The sequence below is a fragment of the Polypterus senegalus genome, chromosome 6 (genome assembly GCF_016835505.1).
Source record: "Polypterus senegalus isolate Bchr_013 chromosome 6, ASM1683550v1, whole genome shotgun sequence".
Classification (NCBI taxonomy): domain Eukaryota; kingdom Metazoa; phylum Chordata; class Cladistia; order Polypteriformes; family Polypteridae; genus Polypterus; species Polypterus senegalus.
This window is the reverse complement of record NC_053159.1, coordinates 36,735,311-36,758,019: the sequence shown is the minus strand read 5'-3', so window position 1 is coordinate 36,758,019 and position 22,709 is coordinate 36,735,311. Positions and strand designations below refer to the sequence as shown.

The following is a 22,709-nucleotide window of genomic DNA, read 5'->3' as shown; positions in this document are numbered from 1 at the left end:
GAGAACAGGATCTCCGTTTTACAGGTCCACTTACATGTAATTAGCTACAAATGTAAATTACTTCCATTAACAATTGTGCACTTGTTTGACCACCACCTCCTGCTTTCTGACCCGCCTGCGGAGTTCTATTATGCCAGGTACCCTCCAAAGAATACATTTTTTTTTGTCCCTGGAGACAATTATCATATATACTGTAAAACTCTTATCACCCATTTTTTTAGTCGCTTTTTCATTTTTGCTACCTTCATTTTCAAGATTTACTCCCATAGCCAAAATAAACGCACCTTTCACAATACTGTACTAATAGATTTTACTTTTGATTTTCCAAATGCCTCCCAAACAGTTTTTATTATGTTACGGGCAGTTTCATTTCTTTACACATGATGCTAGCGGCTGAGACCTAAGTGACAGCAGCTCTGTGTTACGTGCCCAGCTGGCAGTAGTCGCCATGTTTCATACCCGATTGATACCAGCAGCTCCTCATCTCTTTTGTAGTTCTATGTCCAACAATCACACTTGATGACAACCCTATACCCAAAGTTAATCTATCACAAGCAGCTCTGTTCTCCTTTCCAGATTTTCTGCTCTCAAAGCTTTATGTCTCTTTTCCATGTCCATTTAAAGTTTGCAGATATTTTTTTTTTTGTCTAGCTAAACATGTTCTTTTCCCAAGGAAAATGGAAGCTCTGGGTATCAAGACTGGTAATTATAAGTGTCTTCTCTCAATCAGCAGCAGCAGCTCTGTGCTTTGGGTCCCACAGACCCTTGGCAGCATTTTGATTGTGTCACTGGAAGCTCCAAGCATCAGACAGTGCTATCAGTGGGCTTCACTGTGTCTCATGTCCTGCAGTCACTGACAGCTCTGAGTCTCATCTCCTGCTGTCTGTAGCAGCTCAGTGACAGCATTATGCCCCTGGTTTTGAAGATCCTAGCAGCCCTTTGTCCAGGGTCTCACTGTCCTCCCCTCGTTCTCACCGCCGTTTGCTCACACTGTGGTGTCTCTCCACACTGCTCAGATTGCTGCTCAGGGTGCACTCCTTCAGTTCGGACACTATTTTGTGTAGCTCGCCTTCTTTCTTACGACAGCAGGGGCAAATATCCAGCTCTCGCAGCACGAGAGTCGCTTCGTCCCGCTTCTCTTCCTCGTCCTCCTCCTCTTCCTCGGCTATGGCGCTAAGTCTAGCTGCCCCTCGGCTTCTCTCCGCCGGCGGTCGGTAAGAGCACTGGCTTTTCAGAAGTTTCCGGAGAGGTTCCAATGGCACGATGTCTTCTCCCAAGAGTTGCTGTTGCCTGCGTCGGAAGTCGTTTTGCCTCTTGAGTCGCTTAAACTCGTTAAAGGCCGCCGTAGATGTCTGGTAGAGAGTGTTAGCCATGTCTCGAGCTTTGTCCGCCCTGGACAGCAGCACGGCGTGGCAGCGTAACACCACCGCCTTGTTTTTGACTTGATGCCGATACACCCAGGCGAAGATTTTGGGTCTGCGTGGATCGGCGGCACAATACGTGATACGGTGCAAAAGGTAGAAGTGACCGGCCTTCTTTGAGCTCGAGTCTGACGGGCTCATGCGAATGCCTTGCGGACCTAGGGTCAGTTTCATCTTGCTGCTCTGGCCGCCGTACTCGCTTTTCACCCAGATCTTGCAAACCGCCTCGTCTGTACAGCCCTCACCCTTGGCCATCAGGGTCACGGCGTTGCCCAGATAGCGAACAGTGTAGGTCGGGTCATCCTTATTGATCTCCACTTTGTGCCGCTTGCTTCTAAAGACACTGCCCAGGCGCTCTAGCGGGTAGTCTGGCAGCAAATCCGGACATGAGCGCACAAAAGATGAGATAAGAGAGTTGTACAAGAAGCCAGAGGCAAGGCTTTTCTGCTTCCCTTTGTCCTCATCGCCTACGAGCACGAACTTACTTCTTCTCCAAGGTAGCATCTCGCCGGACAGTCTGGCTCAGAGAACGGCTCCCCGAGCTTATAAAGTCGCGCAGGCGCGTTCCGACAGCTTCGCGAGAATGAGCAGCAGTGCACGCGTCTGCGCACTCCCGCGCACTGCTGACTATCTTTTCCGTCACAGATCGCCACTGTGATTTTACTTGTGAAAGTAAATCAGATGAATCCTAATGCACTTAGATATCTTCGTCAATGCCTTTACATCTTTTATTAAATAAGCAGTTAAAATAGATTAATTACATTTCATACAGACGGCAGGGCATTCAACTTCTCACATTTTATTTTGTTTTTGTCCACTGCCTCCCACTTTTAGAAGTGTCCTGTTTGACGAAGAAAAGCTACAGGCTCCCTGAGATCGAGTAGCCAATCGTTGTTTTAGATTGCTCAAATAAGATTTTTTGCCTAATATAGAAGTTGGAATATCGAGCCCAGCCACTGTTACAAAGCCACCAGGGTATCTGTTACAAATACAAAATCAAGCGCTTTATGGTTTCCACCATTAATGCACACATGTCCTCTAGTGTCATGTTTAATTATTATAATTAAAGAATTCTGCTGGATTGACTTCACTGAGAATTTTACATACTTGGAGTTTGTTCCTACGTTTTTTTGTTCAGGGCCGCTAGGTAATTTTGCCTTAGCTTGCCATAGTCAGGCTTTTAGTCCAGGAATATGTTATGTGGTTGCTCTTCTTTGCACTGCATCCATTGTTTCTAAGCCTTTACTTGTGGCCAGTATTTCTGGAGGCCACATTTTAGCATCATACTCCTTAATTTGCATTCATAATAGTTAAATACTCTGATTGCAACAAATGCTGGGAGTCCTTAATTTCTGACATCAGAGCTCTCATTCTGGGACCTCTACTTTCCACATGGTCACTTATTACTTTATGAGGACCTCAGCACTGAAGGCATCAACAAGTCCTGTCAGCAGCAGTCTGCTTCTGCAAACTTTACTGCCAAAATATCAAGTTGCTTTCCAGCTTCCTACATACAAAAAGGGTGAGGAGCCAGAGCTGCCAGCTTTAACACAGTGAAGCTCTTGACACTAAAAGAGCAGAGTGCATTCGCTCATTCATGCGCCCAGGTTGTCAGGACATTAACACACAAGCTGTGCTGGACCATAAGACAAGTAGGCAGAAGCAACACCTCCTCCTTGATCAAATCTCTTTCCAACTTAAGGGTAAGATTTTAATCAGAAAAGCCCGAATAAGAGTGCTACCACTGCCTCTCTGCTCTCACAGTAGAGAAAACAGGTTTGGACGTCATCATCTCCCACCACCTTCAATCAGTTGATGTCAGAGGCTGCTCCTCTGATGCAAAAGCTGTACGGCATTTGCAAGACACCCTCTACATATAAATGGAGTGGAATGGTTCCATAACTGTATATAAAGGACCTTCATGCTAAGGACAGTTATGAAAAGATTACAGATATAGTGATGATGCTTTCATGGAGGTCAATGAGTAAATGTGTTTGAAGACTTAGACCCTCTGTGTCAGTGGCGTAGCTGGCTTGCTGAAGACCCCTGTGCAGCGCTCTGAGGTGGACCCTTCCTGTCTACCATAACTGTTAGTAATTTATTCACAACTAGATCCTAGGGGGTGGCTGGGCAGTGGTGACCGCGATGACCTCACTATCAGATCACACACTGGTGACAAGCAAACCGGCTCTCTAAATGGAATTCGTAATAATGCTTTTTAATTGCTTTATTACAGCCACTGTAAGTTAGCAAAAATAAAAGAAATTGTGGGAATGGAATGTGGGACGTGTGGGTAATAGTAGTAGAAATACATACATATCGATAAAATGTGGACATGCTTACTTTTCCAAGTCAACTTTGTGAAGGAAGATGATTAAAATGTAACATAAGCTAGAAAGTAGAAACTGTTCTGTGCTATAAAATGAAGCCATTTCAATTTGTAACAAATTAAAATGACAACACTGGCTGACAGGATACCACTACACAATCAACCTCTTTAAGAGAAGTTCAGAGAAAATGGACATCATAAAGTGGCCATGCTCACAAATCCTCACAGTAGTGACACTAACGTACAGTAAGCCATACTAAGGGACACAATAAAACAGACTACAGATATGTTAAACTAGGGGTGCCCACACTTTTTCGGCTTGCAAGCTACTTTTAAAATGACCAGGTCAAAATGATTTACCTACATTAAAAATGATATATATTACATTTACTCTGTTATATTTACTTGAGTAACTTTTTAAAACAATTGTACTTCTAAGAGTAGTTTTGCTGCACCATACTTTTTACTTTTACTTGAGTACATTTGTGAAGAAGAAACGCTACTCTTACTCTGCTACATTGGGCAACACTCGAATCGTTACTTTTTTCCATTAGATAAAGTCTGACAGACAATTTTCAATCTGCTCTGTGTAGCGTATGCTGTCAAATTGCGCACACACCTTCCATTGCGTCTCCAGCTCTGACGCGAGGTTTTGGATGTTCCCCAAATCAAGGCACTGCAGTTTTGAGGACAGATGTTGCATTTTTCATTTGAAAGCATTAACTGAGCTAATCGTATTAACCATGTTTTTTTTTTCTTTTCCTTGCAGCTGTAAATTAAGCTCATTCAACATGTTGGTCAGATTGGAAAAAAAATGACAAATCTAGTGGCCATTGATCGTTATTAAGTTGCTTGTATTCTGCATGTTTAATGACAAGGAGAAACTCCTTTTTCTCCGGCCAGGGGTCTTGAAATCTCAGCAGGAATTTCTCCCCGGCCATCTGCCTCAACGAAGGCCTCTTTTATCATCTCTCCATCTTGGGAGGACTTCTTATGCTTAATGATCTAGTGATTCACCCAGAACGATGCTTCGGTGTGTCTGCCTTTGCTTTTGAATTCAGCCGAGTGAAAAATGATGGCTGTCCGATTAACTGCGATTTTAGTTCCCGCTCCTTTCTCTTTCTCAGATTGCTTTTCGGAAGGAAGTCAGTTTCGTAGTTTTTATGAACAGTTCCAAATTGCCTTTCCACATTTTCCTTCTTTGGAATAGCAATGATAGATTGACAGATCAGACAAACGCACTTCGATTGTGGCATTGTGAGAGATAAAAATCTTCCTCCAATTCCACATCCAGCCCATAACCAACAATTTTTTTTTAAATCCCTTCTTTAGCCGATATAAATTGGGAGGGTAACTAGATCACTTAGATAGCCGGAGTTTTGCAGTAGCTCGTGCATTTGATTGTGCGTACGGGATGACGAATGTGTTAGAAGAAAAGAGATCTCAGACTGGCCGCCCTGTATGTCAGTCAAGTGGCAAATGTCATAGGGAGGATATATGATAGACTAACGTTAAAAAAAATGTTTTTGAATGTAACACAATCTACCTGCACTACCTTTCTGATCTACCGGTCGATCGCGATCGACATATTGGGCTCCCTTGTGTTAAATAAACTGTTAAAGCTTGCAAAAATGGAACTGACTGACAAGTCACAAATGATATTACTTATACTATCACTAGCACCTTAAAATACTTACTTGCATGCCTTCTGTTGCACAAAACTCTCCACAATGTTTGACACGTCAAGTTGTCTGGCACACTCGTATAGCCAAGCCACTAAGGCTGTCTTGCGACCTGGTGCTTCTGAGGTCATTTCTGATGAGTTTTAACTTGAAGAACGATTGTCCACACGTAGCAACAGTCATTGGCATAGTCAGCAGTAACAAGTCAGCAGTGCAAATGTTACTGGAAGTAGACAACAGTATAAAGTGACCTATCAGCAACAGTTCAGCTACTTTGAAAACAGGCGACTTGGTTGACAGGATGGACTGAAAACAGTTGAGCAGAAAACGCTGGTGAAATGTCGGTGCTATAGCATTCAACGAGAAAATCGGCAGCAGTGTACAATTTGCCATCAGCCATCGAGGTCACAAGACATTGAACGTTGAAGCCACTGCATCAAAACTGTGAAGCCGCTGTTTTAGTTAAGTCATTAAAAAATGTTTAAAAATCTATACGGCCCCAGGTGGGCACCCCAAGTTTGTAGGCCCTGGTGCCTTGTCCAATCTGCACAATCCATTGCTACGCCATAGCTCTGTGTAATGGGCCATTAACATTACATTGGAGTAAACCTTGGCATTTCACTTCTTGTGGGTAGCCATAGATTGCCATGGAAGAATTAGTTTCAACCATACTCACGCAAAGCAAGTCTATTTAGAGTTAGCAATAAACCTCAGATAGACATCTTTGGTCCTTGGAGAAACAATGGAGAATCTGAGGAGAAATGTACATTAACAAGGGAAGAACATAAAAAAAAACACACAACAATAGATCAACCTCTCAAATCCTGTAGCAACGGCATGGAATATCATAAGGCGATGGCGTCTTATAAGAAATATGCTATAATATATTATTATTAGTATTAATTCCTACACAGGAAAAGAATGGCAGTGGGCTAAAAAGGGAAGAGATACTGAATGTGGAGCCACAGAAATTGAATGGACCTGCCACAGACTGTCATCCTGGATGTGTTGTATATAGCGATAGCCATAGAATTTAAGGCACAAAAATAATCTTACATTAACTGCATATAAAAGTTAATAAAAGAGGCAGGGAATTGAAAGGTCTATTTTCTCTCATTTCTTCCTTTATTTCAACAAGAAAAAGTGTTCTGGTCTATTTTTAGCAGACTATAAAGCTCGTAATATAATGAAATGATTGGCTTCTCGTGGGCATCGGCCCTGCTGTTTCCCACACGCACAGGCATCTCTGACTACTCATTATGAAATGTACCATTTATGGGGAGTAAAGGATTTAATTTTTCAGAAACACTGTGCTGTTTGGCAGCCCCCTTATAGAAAACACTGCTGTATTACTCAGAGTCATTTTATCCACCAATCAATCTTTGTTGCACATGAGATCTTTCACAGTGAGGTACATCACAAAAACTCTCATTTTGCTTCTCAGGCAGATCCTATTACTAGGTAGACAACTGCCTCCCACCTGATTCCATCTTTTATTTCTCCTCCTCCTCCTCACATTAGAGTGTCTCATTTTGGCTTTTGTGTATCGGTCCTTGAGAATGCCATATCCTTAATATTGTCCATATCTACTGGTGTGCTGAATCCAGCCTGACAAACCAAGGACATGTTTTTCTGAAAAAGAACCTGAAAAAGACATGCGGTGTGACCTTCACACAGCAATGCAGAGGCAGAAGTGCTATGTACTTCTGAGACGCTGGATGATCAGGCTTTTCAAAACTATTACGTTATCATAGCAAGAAAGGTTGCAAAAAGGTTTGAGCATAAAATTAATTAGAGAAAAACATAAAAACTCCAAGAATATTGGGAATGTGGCTTCATGTTAAAATAAAGAACAATGGAGTGAAAGCACAGAACTGTCAACTGATGGCAAGAATTGACAGCACAGCAGAATCAGTGTCAGTTACACTTGCACAAAAGAGTCTGTTTTGAAGCAATTAAATTTAGGACCAAAATCTAAAATTCAAATTAAACATTATGATTGACACAGATAGACCAACCGACAGAGTCCCATGTAGTAGGGACCACAAGGTAATTGAGTGAGAATTCTGCCAGTTAAGTTCAAATTCCACCATGCAATGGACAGCTAATGCTAACAGTGAAGTCCAGCAGAGTGGTAATAAGGTATCACCAGTCTTCAGGAACTTCCAGAAAAAGGGGTTTTGCTTCTTTCTACTAGGGCACCACTGTATGCAAATGAAGTTAGAATTGGTCATCAGCATATAACAATGAAGGATGATGTGATGTAGCATGCAAGCTGACCATATACAGCAAAGGCATAGCACTCTCCATATGTGCATCGTTCCTCCATTCATATCTCATGTTATACCTTGTCCTCTCATCACATGTCAAATTATGTCATCTTATTTTTATTTTGCTTCCTTCTGGTAGAGGTCACAGTGTTTACTTGGTGCAACAGATCCAAACAGACGTATCTATCCCACAAACAGACTCCAGCCCATGCTGGGGAATTTACATGGGATTCCAGGCCAGCTTTGAAATATAAATCCTCAAGTGTATCTATTCCTTGGAGTCTTCTGAGTGGAGATCCCCAAAACAATCACAATTGCATCTTCTCCATCTGGATAAATAACAATATCTGCATTTTCTATTATGTTCAGAATGCCCAGTTAATCATCACTTTATACAATCTGAGAAACACAATTTTGTGTAGAGAAATGTGTCTTGGCTGCTTATTCTAGCAATCCATGGTTTTTGTCATTTATCCATCTCTAGGGACCATAGTTAAGGACAGGAATGCAGATTGGCAGCTAAATTAAAATAATAACTCAAGGAGTTTTCTTCCTCTTCATTACCACTATCAAGTACAACTTCTGCAGCACTTGGCCATTATATTCAACTTGATAAAACAAAAACACACACACAAAACATTTAATTGGCAAAAATAAGCCAGCACTTTTGTACAAGAAGACCATGACCTCAGATTTGAAGGTGCTGATTCTCACCCTGACCTTATAACAGTGAACACAGTTTTTCAGCTGGTTTCAGTAGTTCCTGAAAGTGCTTCTTGCACAGTCAGGCCATATCTTTAGTCTTCTTGCCAAACATCAAAAGACATTAAAATGGTTTGCTAGAACCTCTTTGAAGCAACTCAGAGACCATTCAACATAAACTATTTAAATTCTTTCCACAACTAGGCCTTCATTTTAGCTGCCTTATTCATAGGTAAAGCTGGACTAATGTGCTCTGTTACCAAGTGGAGTGGTCTTCTTCATATTCTGAAGTTGTCCTGCAGCAGATGCCCCCAGCAGGTTCAATAACAGTCACAAGCCTATGACTCGGTGTCATGTATTAGGAGTGTAAGGTGTTATAAGACTGTCACCTAAGGAGGAGGTTGGGAGCATGCGCTGATTACAGCACGTTGCCTCACAACGAACCACCCGGATTGAGATCCGAGTGCAGCCATGCAATAGGTGACACCTCAGCACCAAACTGAAGAGTGTGAGATTTTTTTACAGCGGCTGGAGTGCCAATCCTGCCACCAACTCCCAGGTTTTCCATGCAAGTTGGAAGACTTGTTTGCAGGGCTGGGTGCAGATTAACATCATACCCAGGATGGGGCAATTGCAGTTAAGGGCATTGCTCAGGGACCCAATGGAGTAGAGTCAATTTTGGTGCTTTATTGGATTCGGTGCAAATTTCTAACCTCAGAGCCACCACTCCACTAGGGACTTATTTTTTGAGATGATGCTTTGCCGGATATTTGCAAGTATATGCTTAAAAACTATTCAGAAATATTGGAATTCTTCAAGAATGGGGAATACAGTGTAAAAGTATGTCGTTACTGAGACACTTCAAGTGGGATTTGAATCCTAATGGCAAACTGCTATTTGATTTTACCATAAATCATGGATTATCCTTAAGAATCCGATGCTTGAACATCTTATAAATGTACCTGGTACCAGAGCACATTTAACCAATAGTCAAAGGTTGAGAGTGTGACTTTGCCTTTTAATTTAAGATTGTTGGTTTTGTACAGTGAGGTAATAATTCATGATCTGTTGTTATTGGTTATTGCTGTGACTGGTCAGATAGGCAGGGCATCAGCCGAACAGACCAAGAAAAACTAAATGGGCAGAGAGCTCTGAGAATTTCTAGCAGATTATCTTCTGCAGTCACAACTCTGTGCTCTGGAAAATAATTTAAAAATTTATACTCTGAATCCATCTTATTCTGGAGGTTGCTTAAATAAAATAAAATAAAATATTTTTGACAAATATAAACCTTTCAAGTCTAGTTCTACTGTGTGGAGTCTGCACATTTCCTGTACTTGTATGTACTTTCTCTGCACTGTAAATAATTGCCAGGATTTCACAGGAGTTAACTGTAATTTTTCATAATAAACTACTGCGTTCAGAATAGCATTTTGTAATCTTCAGTCGGAAGACAACAAATTGCTTTAAAGTTTTATTTGGACTAGTCTGTGTTGCATTCTGGGATATTTTCGCTTTGTGCATTCCTACGCTATTTAAAAGTCGAATCCTTGCTACAGGGACACCAATGGAAACTTGCTTGATTTCTTACAATTATTAGAAAAGGTTTATTCACACAGAGAACCCCAGAGAGAAGGATCAAGTGGCCAATAAGGTGAACAGGAGGACTTTAGGGACCTTCACAACTCAACCTGATGTTATTTTGGGGAAAACATCTGTAAAAAATATATTACATTAACCATATTTTTACACAATAAATGGTTAAAACAGTGATTTTAAATAAATAAATGCATGCAAATTTACATTTAAGAAGTGTTTTAGCTGTTAGTATCAATTATTTGTTTTAATTTGCAAGACTGCTTTATGAATAGTGTATTGTCATAAAGTCACGATAGCATATAATTCTAAATTTGCATGAAATTTGTATATTTGCGTAAAGAAGCCCCCATAGCAGCAACAGTGCAAGACCTCCCACATCTTTGCTCAGTGGGAAACAGAAATGTAAAGATGGTTAGAAAGCTAATTTAACTTCTAAAGAGACTTATTTTTCTGTGTGGGTTGTTGTGATTATGGAAGCTGATTTATGGTGGGTTGCTTTTGAGAAACTGGTGAATCTATAGAACTCCCTGCAACACAAAAACAGGATTTTTTTCCTCCTCCAGACAATATGACATATTGTTCTAAGCACTGGATTAATTTTAATGTATAAAACTTAAACTTAGATGAAACAATGTAATGTTTTTTTTTGTGATAGCTACTAAGTATTAAATATTCCACCATTAGGTTAGTGTCTGTATTATATTATAGTGTAACATAAATTAACTTGTTTGGTTGAATGATTTGATTTCATCAAGATTGCTTAAATGTCCTTTATAGAGTACTGTTATTGATGTTTACAGTGAATTATTTTCTATTTCAGTTCTAGTTGATAATGAACAACACTGGAACTGAAAGTAAATTGGAAAGGGTGTATTACTGTATTTTAACAACAGTATACTGCTACATCATAGTAATTTTGTAATCCAGTTTACCATGTAGTCACTGTATAGCATTGTTTTTTTATTCTAATATACAGTGATGTGATTCAGTAATACTGTAAAAGTAATGAAATCAGTACCCAGTAATTTAGTATAAAGTTACAGTCATTTTTTTACAGTGGTGTATGAATTTGGTTGAATCTGAATTGGCCATGTATGAGTGGATATGAACTCGAGTGTCCTGCTATTGACTGGCATAGACTGACGGGATAAAGTCTATCAAATGTGGTTTTGCATTGGACTAGGTGGGTTCAGAAAATGGAAGGATAGATTAGCACAAACACCAATCTTAAATGTGATTATTAGATATCGTTTACAGTAATAATTAAAATTTAAAAAACAAAGAAAGAAAGACATCTTCTGCCAGGGTTTGAATTTAGCTAAAGTCATTGATATGAAATGACATCTTTGATTTAAAAGCCAGAAGCGACTCTACTCCATTGGGCCCTTGAGTAAGGCCCTAAACCTGCAATCGCTTCGTCCTAGATATGATGTTAATCTGCACCCAGCCCTGCAAGCAGGTCGTCCAACCTGCATGGAAAACCTGGAGATTGGTGGCAGGTTTGGCACTCCAGCCACTGTAAAAAACCTCACACTCATCAGTTTAGTGCTGAGGTGTCATCCATTGCATGGCTGCACTCGGATCTCAATCCGGGTTGTTCGTTGCTCCCAACTTCCTCCTCAGCTGACATTCTTATAACACCATACACTCCCAATACATGACACCAAGTCATAGTCTTGTGACTATTATTGAACCTGCTTGGGACATCTGCTGCGGGACAACTTCATAATATTCACTCCAAATTAAGACACTTGGGAAAAGAGCACATTAGTCCAGCTTTACTTAGGAGGGCAATAAGGCGGCTAAACTGAAGGCCTAGTTGTGGAAAGAGTTTTGAGTCCAGCCCTGCCAGCAAGTCCTCCAACTTAACATGGAAAAATTGGGAGTTGGTGGTAGGATTGGCACTCCAGCCACTGTAAAAAAAACTCACGTTGTTCCAGTGTGGTGCTGAGGTGTCATCTGCTGCATTCGGGTCCAAATCCTGGTGGTTCATCGTCATCTTTAATGCACTGGACATGGCCGGGTGTAACAGAACGAAAAAGAAAAGCGCCAACGACGACCGCGCGCCTCTCTGGCTTCAGCACCCTGGACAGCGGCACGCTGGCTCAAGTCATTTTCGAAGCGGTGTTTTCCCGTTTTTTATCACTATTCTCTGTGTGTAATACACTGCCTTCATGAACAAGAGCGTAAGATAACAATTCCATTTCATTAATACAGAATTTTAGATTATTCTGCATACAAGAAGTAGTATCGTGTAGCGGCACTAACACGGGGCCCTGGACGAGTCACTTAACCTGCCTGTGTTCAAACGGTGGAAGTATGTGAACAATTATACTAGGCACGTGTAAGCTGCATCACAATATCAGAAAACAAATATAAATAAAAGTAGTTTTACAATTCTGTGTATTTACTGCTTCTACTTTTTTTATTTTATTACGCTAATCTAAATTCGGAAAACTGCTTAATTTTTTTCCTTTCACCAAATCAGTTTTCAATTAACCTTTTCAATGTTACTTCTGGCTCAGCTTAACTTTCTATGCATGCACATAAACAGTTTCTACTAGCACGTATTCTTTCAGAGTATACAGATGGTATGCTATGATTTTTTCTTCACAGCATTGGCAATAAAAAATTAGTAAGGGCTTTTATAGAAATGATGGCGTAAAGTGGATGTGAATATGCAGTGTTGTGCGCACTTAAAGGCAGATTAAAAGAAAGAGTAATTAGTTGTCTTCATGTGATGAGAACAGTTCCTTACAAACAGCAGTAGTCACTTCAACTGGTGACTAAGTAAAGTGTCACTAAATATGTCGAATTACCATATCACAGTGGCTTTGTTTGAGTCTGCATTTCAAGTATTTATTAAGGTGACGGGCACACAGTAAAGCTTCTCATAGAAGAACAGATTGACATATTACTACAACAGACTCCATGACAATCTAGGAGGAGCTACACATAAGGAGCCTCAGTTACAGATTAAGAAAGGAATGTGTGTCTCATATCAGCAATACTTAAATATTTTTCTCGGCTAATTGAGTAATACAAGACAGTTAACCTGCTCCCCTCTTCTTTGTAATATCTGCTCTTTAATGGCACATATTACCTTGTGTTGATAAAAATGAATCCACAACTAAGAACTTATATGGGAGGGAACCTGAAAGAGAAGATGAGATCCTCATTGCATAAATCAGGTAAAGAGACATGGGGCTGAAGTCAAGAGCTGCATTATTGGCTGACCTTTTCCTATGTTTGTTCACCTTCTTCCTACTGTAAAAGAGCTGCGAGAAGCAGGGTGCCATTCAGGGTTGTTCTTTTTTTTTTTTGGTGATAGCTGTCAATTGTATCGTCATCTGATTTGCATTGAGCTGCTCGTTTGCATAACTTACAAGCATCAAAGAAACGTCTTCAGGTGTCCTAATTCTACAGTTATACTGCAATTATACATCCATGGAATAGAGACAGCTTTTTCTTCCTGCTGTTTTTAAGTCCTTCAGTTAGTCTGTGACAGCTTCTTTTATGTGTTTTGCTGTTATACACCAAGCACACTTAATACATTCCTCTTTTGTCTTTTATCTCAGTGCATTAGACTTTGACGTGTCCTTGAGATATTTTGAGCCTCAGAAGTTGAGAAATTGCATTTGGGTACTTGGCACATTGCCCAGATTATCTTCTATCTAATTTGGCAGTCTGTAGTCTTTCTCTTTTTTCCATTTTTATTCTCCTACAGTCACAGTGCTGCATTCTAAATTTATTGTCTCTCGTCAATTGCAGCAAAGTATTTGCTTCTTTATGTGAAAACATACCAGCTTCCTTGCTGCAATGCCAAAAGAAAGCCATCTCTAATGCCAGAAATCTGCATTCCGGATTCACTAAGGTAGGGCTACATCCGTTTACTGACTTCCAACAACATGAAGTCCTCAGAATCACTAAGCAGCACCATAATTGTGCCAGGCTACCACTAACTTCCTTCCTCAGGTATTTTCTGTTTAGGCATTTAAAGCAACAAATGGATGACCTCATGAGATGTCTTTTAGGATTAAGTATTGGCTGGTGCATTTCATTACACACATGAAGCCACTAAAGCTTCAGTGAAGTCATTAGCTGTCCATTTCGTTTGTAATGCTCATCCTTACCTGCCCAAGATTTGTCCTTTTTACAATTCAGTCATCCTGGTAGACTTCCCAGTCTTGAACAGGAAATCAATGACATCTTCCTGCTTGGCTGATGGGGTGATTATGCTTCTTGACACAATGCCTTTATTTAGGCCGGACCTGATATTATCAAAGATGGCAGTGGAACATTAATGAGACAAAGAATGTATGTGTGCAGCAGAAAAGTTCTGTTAGCTCTGAAAGGAAGTGATGAGTCTGTCTTCACATCCCGGGCCACAGGCCTGGTGCTTGAATTGAGGCATGGCTATAATTTGGAATGCTGTTCTGTGAATAATCCAATTCACTATTCAAGTGTCATTATGCACAACACAGCAGTTTATCCTTAGTAGGTATTGCAGGGCAATTTGAAAGGCTGGTAAATACGAGTCAGCATTTATAAAAGCGTGTTGATGGCCTGGAAACAACAGTGCTATAATCCAGCTTTGTAATCAAAGCAAAAATAAATAAATAAAGATAACAAAGCTTCTCCAGTTTACATACAAAAGGTTTATAAAAATAGAAGTCTTTTAATACTTTATTACACCTTACTAACCACAAAGAAGCTGAATTTACAAAACAATGCTTAGGACAATTGTCAAACGTGTGCTGCTACAGCGTGTTAACTCCAAATTATCTCCACGGTCATTCCACGTATTTTCAAGTGCATGCTGGGGTAAGGGTGGGTTAAACACATATGAAGTCAAATGTCTAATGCCACCCACAATTCCTAAATGCTTGGGTCCCACTCACACTTTCAAGTAGGTACCATACATCAAAGATCACACATACTTGTGATGACACATTTCCTGTGAAATGTCTAGACTTGAAATCATTCAGAAGAAACAAGAAAAATAAGAAGCATTAATATGAATTGTAAACAAATGTTGGATGTCGGTTGAATGTCCCTATAGTCCTACTGTCCACAACACTACTTGGTAACTTATTCCATATGTCATCTAGTTCTTGTCACACAGAAAACCATAGATGCATGGATTAAGGTACCAAGTACTGCAACAGACAGGAGGACTCTGGGATCGGTCAAAACTTGACTTGATGTTGTTTTGGAGGAATTAGGTGGATACGATTGACAAGCTTTGTTGGGTTGAATGGGCTGTTCTCATCAACAATTATTCTAATGTTCTAATGTGACCCAAAAAAACATTCAGCACAGATCCATTGCAGCTACGTACTGAAATATACGGTATGTCATTTTCATTCATATGCAATTCAAATGTACTTGATAAAAATCTTTTTTTTTCCATGGTTCTGTGATATATATGCAGTTCAAGGTGTTAATATGGCCTGGTTAACATCATTAATAACAATTATATAAGAGTCTCCCTTTAATGTAGTTAGTGTTGTTTAAGACAGACCTTCAGTCTAAAAAAGGGGAAGACAGATGTGTTTTGGCTCTCATTGAGGGAAGAGTGAAATTTTCCTCATTTGTTACTAGGCTGGTAAAACCCTAAAATTAAGACACACACACACACACACACACGCAGACACACACACACACACACATAGATACTATTTGCACGATTACTTGTGAGTGATGCCTAACTACTGGTCACTCTGTAGTATTCCACATAAGATCCCATCCACAGACGTACAGTATGATCAGTGCCTACAATGCCTGTCCCTCCTCAGTACTCCACACAGGGACAATCTCCAGCACTAACAGTGTATGGGTGTCCTTTTGTTTCTATGCCATTTACCAACCAATGGGGTCTTACATCTACTGTACTTGTTCAGTCTTTTGAGATGAGACCTTTCAGCCTTGGTAAACCTTTCAGCCTGAGCAAATGCCAGTCTCCCCTGTACCAGGTTCTCCAATATTTACTTTACTAATTGAAACAAGAAATAAAGACAAAGTGTAGTAATGTAAACGTAATGTGGTATTTATTAAAGTATAATCATAACAATAAAAGAATGTTTAATAGAGACCAAACTCTGGATTTATATACTGTATAGTCTTAGGAAAGCTTACTGAAAATCAGTATTTTCAAGGGTGAATGTTGCCCTGGGTGGCTTTTTGATTCAGCAAAAATATTTATAATATAATATTTCTTTTTGTTGTTTTCTAAGAAATCCACAAAGAACAATATCTGCACCAGTATACACTTCATCATGTGAAGCAGCATTCAAGATAGCAGTATGTGGACTTGTGTTTGTTTTCAAGCTACTCAAGACAGAAGTCCTGAGTCGGAAGCACAAGCTAATTTCAAAATCATTTCCTTATACATAGTTTACAGAGACATTTACAGATGATCTTTTCATTGGCATCATTTTACTAATTCTTTTCAGAATTCATCATTATTAAATATAACCTTGATGTGTATTGCAATGGAGATCACCACCACTGTGGTTACTGCCCTTCAAAAGTATTAAATAAAGGAAAGTGTCTGAGGCCAACTGGCCTACATCAAATAAAATCAGCTGAATACTGCAGTTCTGGAGTAACTGCACAAAAGACACCGCTGCCAAAGAATGAATCACAGCAAGCACCTGTCACTCACTTAACTCAGCAAAAGCCTGAGAAGATAGCACTGTCATGTTGAGAGTCACAGCTAGCCTTCATTCCTTCAGTGATTTAAAACAAACTGTAAAACAGCCTGGTTACATCCAGGCCCTATAGTACTTTTCTGACATAACCAGCAACAACTCCTCTAAGCTACAGCACATTATTGGTAGTGTTTTCTGGAGATATTTCATTTTTCACATCTTTTGAACATCAGATACTGTCACCCAGGTGACCCAGAAGAGGGTGATGAAGCCTTAGCTTGTGCTCTAGCAGCACTCGCCCAGGAATCTACTTTCTTAAGCCACTTAAAGGCTTTCTATGTAGAATTTGTGCTGTACTTGAAAGCTCTCCTTCTTCCCTGCAAAGCCTCTGTGCTTTTTCTACACCAGGATCCACCTGGCCTTCCAGCCTTGTCTGTAGCAGTTAATGATTAGGTTTTCATGCTTGCTCTTCTTCCTCTCAAAGGTCACTTCCAAATTCTTCTTCCATGGCACAGCAACTCCAGCATGACAATGCTCTCCTTGTGCTTCCTGATTATGTCTGCTGAGAGAGTGGTCTTGAGAATGTAATGTGAGAACTTCAGTTGCTTGCCAATGTTTAACACCACCACCTGCCAGTCCTGTGCTGTGTTGACAACTCCTGATGGTGTTTTTGCTTCTGCCTTCTTTCTAGGTCTAACAAAGTGAATGAATGGCCTTACTGGTATAGACCTCCAGCATGTTGTGGTGGCACTGCTGATGCTCTCCACAATGATTTTAAATACCTCATCATTTTTAAAGAGACGCTGATCTTCCCCCAAAAGCTATGGACAGCAGTTCAGAATATGCTCCAATTCCTATTGTAGATAGGGCAATCTGGTTTCTCCACCATGCCCCAGCAGTGCAGTTTGGATGTGCTTGGAAGGACATCATACACTGCCTGGACCAAGAACTTGATGCAGTGTGATAGTGTGGTACTACTCCCTCCATAGGTAAGTCCATGAAATCTTTCTTTCCACAACCTTTTCCCATCCGGATCACCTTACTTTTTCATTTCAACTGCTCTATTAGATCGCTCCTCCTTGCTCGCTGTTTTTACCTTCTCTTGGACCAGTTGCTGCTACACCTTACCTTGTGCCTTTTCACAACAGAGAGTTGTAAAGATTTCTAGTCCTGCTCTTTCTCTGGTCAATGTTCCAACCAAATTCCTATACCACAAGTCATGATTCTGCCTGCATCACTGCTGTCTCTACTCTCCACTTTCTAATGGTTTTAACTGCTGTCCATGCCTCTGAAACTTTAGGGTTGTTTGACTCTTGATACTTCAGCAGCTCTCTCACATGCCTTACCTTGACTTGTTCCTTGGTGGATTTCAAGGGTCTCAGTTTGTAGGTATTGCCGTAGAGGGTGAATTAGCTAAAGCTCCTCAGAAAAACCTAATCATCTCCTCAATAAAAATCTCCTCTCCTCTCAAGGTCTATGGAAATAAGAAACTCATTGAGAAAAAGGTGGCCACAAGATCCTTACTAGAATTTTCTTGTTGGTAAATCCATGCCTGGTATTTTCCTGGGAGTTCTGCCTAATCACTATCAGCCACCACTCTAGTTCCTCATATGTTTTCTTTATTTATGCCACATCTCTGAGGCTGTTGTCAAAGAACTTCCCAATGCTTTTTTGCTAGCATCTCATAGATGGTGGGGATTGATGATCCAGAGATGGAGAACTTGAATTTGTATATAACCCTGCCTTTCTTTAGGACCAGGGACATTGATTTGTCAGAATTGAATGTCACCTTGGTCTATCTTGTCAGTCTCTCTAAATAAGAAATCTTTGGTTCATACACAGAGACATGTAACTTCTTCTACAACCATTTTTGAATTGTCCACATGGATTTGTAACAGAAGAGCACATGAAAATGCATGGAAAAAATGTCCACATAGCATGTGTGATGTTTCCAGATGACACATTTAACACAAATAAGGCAAAGAAAATAAACCCAAAATAGATCTGAACAAATTTTATAAATTAGTGAAAACATGTCAGGAGTTTACCATTTTGAACCTTCCTGAGCATTTGGACTGTTTTCTTCTGGCAAAGAAAATTTATGACATTCCCACAACACCATGTCATGTATTGTTATGGATTGTGGTCATCACTGTTTTGTTGTTTTTGAATGGCTGCAGTCACATTATTTGTGGTTACAATGCCTGTTGCCATTCATGTGACACAACCATTTTGATGCTTGTTTTTCATATCACACTTTTGATAATAATGGCACCCATTGTCTGTCATATGACATGGAAGTCACTCAAAATATTACGTCATCACATCCCACCTATTTAAGATGGTGGCATGCAGTACTGAGGCACTCAAGTGCTTGGGTAAAATAACCATGCATTTTAGCAAAGTGATATTCTATTAGTTAGCTTTGGTTTAGGATTTCTTTCTCGTTTTGATTTCTGACTTTTGGTGTAGGGTTTGGAACCTTTGCTTATTGTTTTGTTCTCACTTATTTGGATATCCATCCCCAATATTCCTTTTGGTTTTGCACGCTGTAGTTTCTATTATCTGGCCATCAGACTCTTACACAGTTTTTTCAGCGGTAATAACAATGTTCAGCATTTCATCCAGCTCTGTTTTACACACTGTTCATAATTTTCTTTGTGTATCATGTACTGGGATTTCTCATATCCTTGATTTCTCATGTTTCTGACCCCTTCCTTTTTGTTTTCCCTCATTTCTTGGTTTATGGTCTCTCATGTATCAGCTTCTCCCAATTTTGTTATAGTTGGACTCTAAAAAACACGATACAAATTAGTATCATTGCCCTGTAATGCACTGATGCCTAAACTTTACTTCAGTATTTTACTTGATGGCAGTTTTATCAAATTCAAGTCAGTGAAATTCATACAAATATACCCTAATAGAGTAACATTGGCACACAACAACACACACAACACCCATGCAGACATATTCATCAGACTACTGGAATACAGGAGACTGTATTGCAGAGGTGTTTAGTACAGGCTTCTCAAAGCTTCGGGAAAGTATTTGTTCTGGAATCTAGTAGTTCTGGTCTTGAATGACCTAAAGGGAAACATCTAAACAACTGTGGTGATGGAGAGATTTTAACTGAACAATAGCAATACGGCAACAATATTTGCTAAAAAAACTAACAGACTCCTTTAGGCCAGTGCAATCGTTAGCTTTAACACTGAGACAGAAGTCTAGACAGCACTATGAACAACTGTTATAGGATCTCCATCTTTGCCAAGCCCATCTGGTAACACATTGTGATGTTCTGAGCTCAGGCTCTACAACCCTATTTATGGCAAAGCGCTAGACTCTTTGTTCTGCATCTTGAATCAAGCACATAATACGTTGCTGGCAGCTGATGAATCAAGGTTTAAAGCAGTGTTTCTTAACCACTGAGTTGTGAACCAATTTTGGGTTGCAAGCTGATGCTGGTGGGTCACAGGTTGCTATTGTTTGTAATGGTCGTGGGTCCCAATGGTTTGCGAAGAGGATTATAGTGGCTCTCAAGTGGGTTGGAAAAGGGTCACTGCTCTAATGATCATGCTCAGTCCTCTCCCAGTCTGGCAGTCACCCTCAATTCACCAAGCTTGACCCCCCATCCAGAGTGGATCACCACAACAAAAAAAATGCAGAAACACTGGTTAAAAGTGGACGTTTCCATAATTTTGTGCCAAGAGCTGTCCTAGAGGTCTCCACAGCACTTCTCTTAAGAGATGGTCTCATTTTCTACTGTCCTACACGTGGCCTGGATGTGAAATGTGTGATATCTTAGGTCACTTAGGTTGCTTTTAGTATTTGCCTCTCTTCTGTTACCCAGGTTCAAGTATGAGAAGCTATGGTTAAGGCTGAAAGCTTTTAGCATTTAATTTTTCTTCATTTCTTCTGACACTGTAAATGAAAAAGAAACCCTGAGAAAGTGGTAGTAGGGAACATACTGGACAATTGGACTGTTAAAATAGATTTCCCCCCTGCACGCTAATGTCCAAATTGGATGTACTGACCCCATGGCTTCCTGAGGGTCTCCTACTTTCAAATCTGCTCGTGAGCATGTGTGCCCCCATCTCATTTGAGTGGTGAATACAGTATAAGTATGAGCTTTTGTGGTTGCTGCTAATTAAACTTGGGAGTCCAGTGTTATAAATCCTCACCATTGTCCACTCATCCCCCTGCCCAAAGACAAGTGAGTTAAAAGCATAAAACTTTAAAATGACCACACTTTAGTTTTTGTTAACTGAGGCTGAATTCCTTCCTAACAGGACCGATTAAGAAGCCAGCTTGAGCCTGCTCTGATTTTGACGCTTCCTTCATCATCGTAAGAGAGTAGGAAGGTGTGAGCATGAGTGTGCAAGCTTGTGTTTGCTTCAGACTAAAGCCCAGCAGTCTGTGATGTGTGTTAAGAAGGCTGAGTAAAGCCTTCCACTGTACACGTGAGAAATGAGCCCAGAGGGTGACGCAAATGGAAAGACGCTGAGCAGGGAAATAGCACAAAAGAAGAAGGCTCTGCAGAATGTAATGTATTGGAGCTAAAAGTATTTACTTGGTACATAGGGCACAGGTATGCCAAATGCCTGTAGCATTATTGAAAAGGGAAGGGCAGGGAATTACCATGGGCCAGAATACTTCCAGGATAGCACACTGCAGGGTAAGGTTCCATAGGAAGAAATACCTACACTGGCAGAGAAAGAGTAGTTACACATGCCAGTATAGGAAGGCAGCTACCACTACTGGGGCAGTACACCTTGTTAGGCAGCGCAGAAGAGATACAAGTAGGAACACATGAAGGAGAAAGAATGGTTTACTGGGTGGAAATGTGCAGTGGTAGAAGTGGGGCATTCCAGTCTTGCCTGGCATGCCTAGCTCTCTATCAAAAGAGAAAGACAGAAGGGTACCATGGAGGGCTGACAAGTGGCCATGAGAGCACCCAGCAAAGAGATGGCCACACTTTGCTTCTAACTAACGAAGATGCAGTCAGGTTGGCTGTTAAAGGGCCAGGAATCTCATTAATAAAACTTTGCATGTATTCAAGTGTAAAAATATGCATACGGTAAAAAAAAATCTGATTTATTAAACCTGGAATACACACAATTGCATACAGTTTACCATTATAAATCACATTCATTTTGTAAATGTGTCTTCCTAAATGTACTGAATAAAAAAAACAAACAATTCAGACTAAGCTCACTATATTTATGAAAAGAGCGACTCCTCCCATCACCCCTGTCCGCAGCCTCGCCTGATGAAGGTGATATCGACAACCTGCAGCCAAGCACCAGTGGTGCCAAGAATTAAATGTGTTTCTTATTTTTGTATGTTTTCCACATATTAAACCAATTGTACTGTAGTATACTGTGTTTGACTTAGAAAGTAAGAAAATGTTGATAAAATATTATTTTAAGATGACTACAATATCATTACCCAGTTTATAATTCTTACCTTAATTTATCATAGGCCAACTACGTCCAGATCAACTTATGACCAGTCAGTCAGAACCAATCGCTGTCGTAAGTCGACATGTACCTGTATATATAAATATAAATATATATATTCAGGGTGGTCCAGATCTAATTATGCAGATCCAAATTGTCTGGATGAGTTTGATTTATGCAGGGACGATTCCAGTTTAACACGAAGACAATTCTTCATGTCATCAGTTTGCACATTTCTTGATGGTCTGGGATTTTTTGGGTGATTTTCTATGTAATAAACTTAATAAGTTACAGCGTAATGAAAATTGCATAATTAGATCTGGACTACCCTATATATATATATATATATATATATATACAGTATATATATGCTGAGTATCAGAGGTGGGCAGTGACGAGTCACATTTATTCCGTTACATTTACTTGAGTAACTGTTTAAAACAATTGTACTTCTAAGAGTAGTTTTGCTGCACCATACTTTTTACTTTTACTTGAGTACATTTGTGAAGAAGAAACGCTACTCTTACTCCACTACATTGGGCAACACTCAAATCGTTACTTTTTTTCCATTAGATAAAGTTTGACAGACAATTT

The 22,709-nt window shown here is 40.1% G+C and overlaps 1 protein-coding gene across 1 annotated transcript; it reads right to left on the bottom strand.

The window, feature by feature from the left end:
- Positions 1 to 293: 293 nt before the first annotated feature.
- On the bottom strand, positions 294 to 1,975 carry fam43b (family with sequence similarity 43 member B). The gene has a single exon (XM_039755836.1). The coding sequence runs from the start codon at positions 1,923 to 1,925 to the stop codon at positions 972 to 974; it is 954 nt and encodes a 317-aa protein (XP_039611770.1). The 5' UTR covers positions 1,926 to 1,975; the 3' UTR covers positions 294 to 971.
- Between the last annotated feature and the right edge of the window lie 20,734 nt (positions 1,976 to 22,709).

Coding starts and splice junctions, on each gene's coding strand:
- fam43b (XM_039755836.1), bottom strand. CDS start 1,925: ATGCTACCTTGGAGAAGAAGTAAGTTCGTGCTCGTAGGCGATGAGGAC.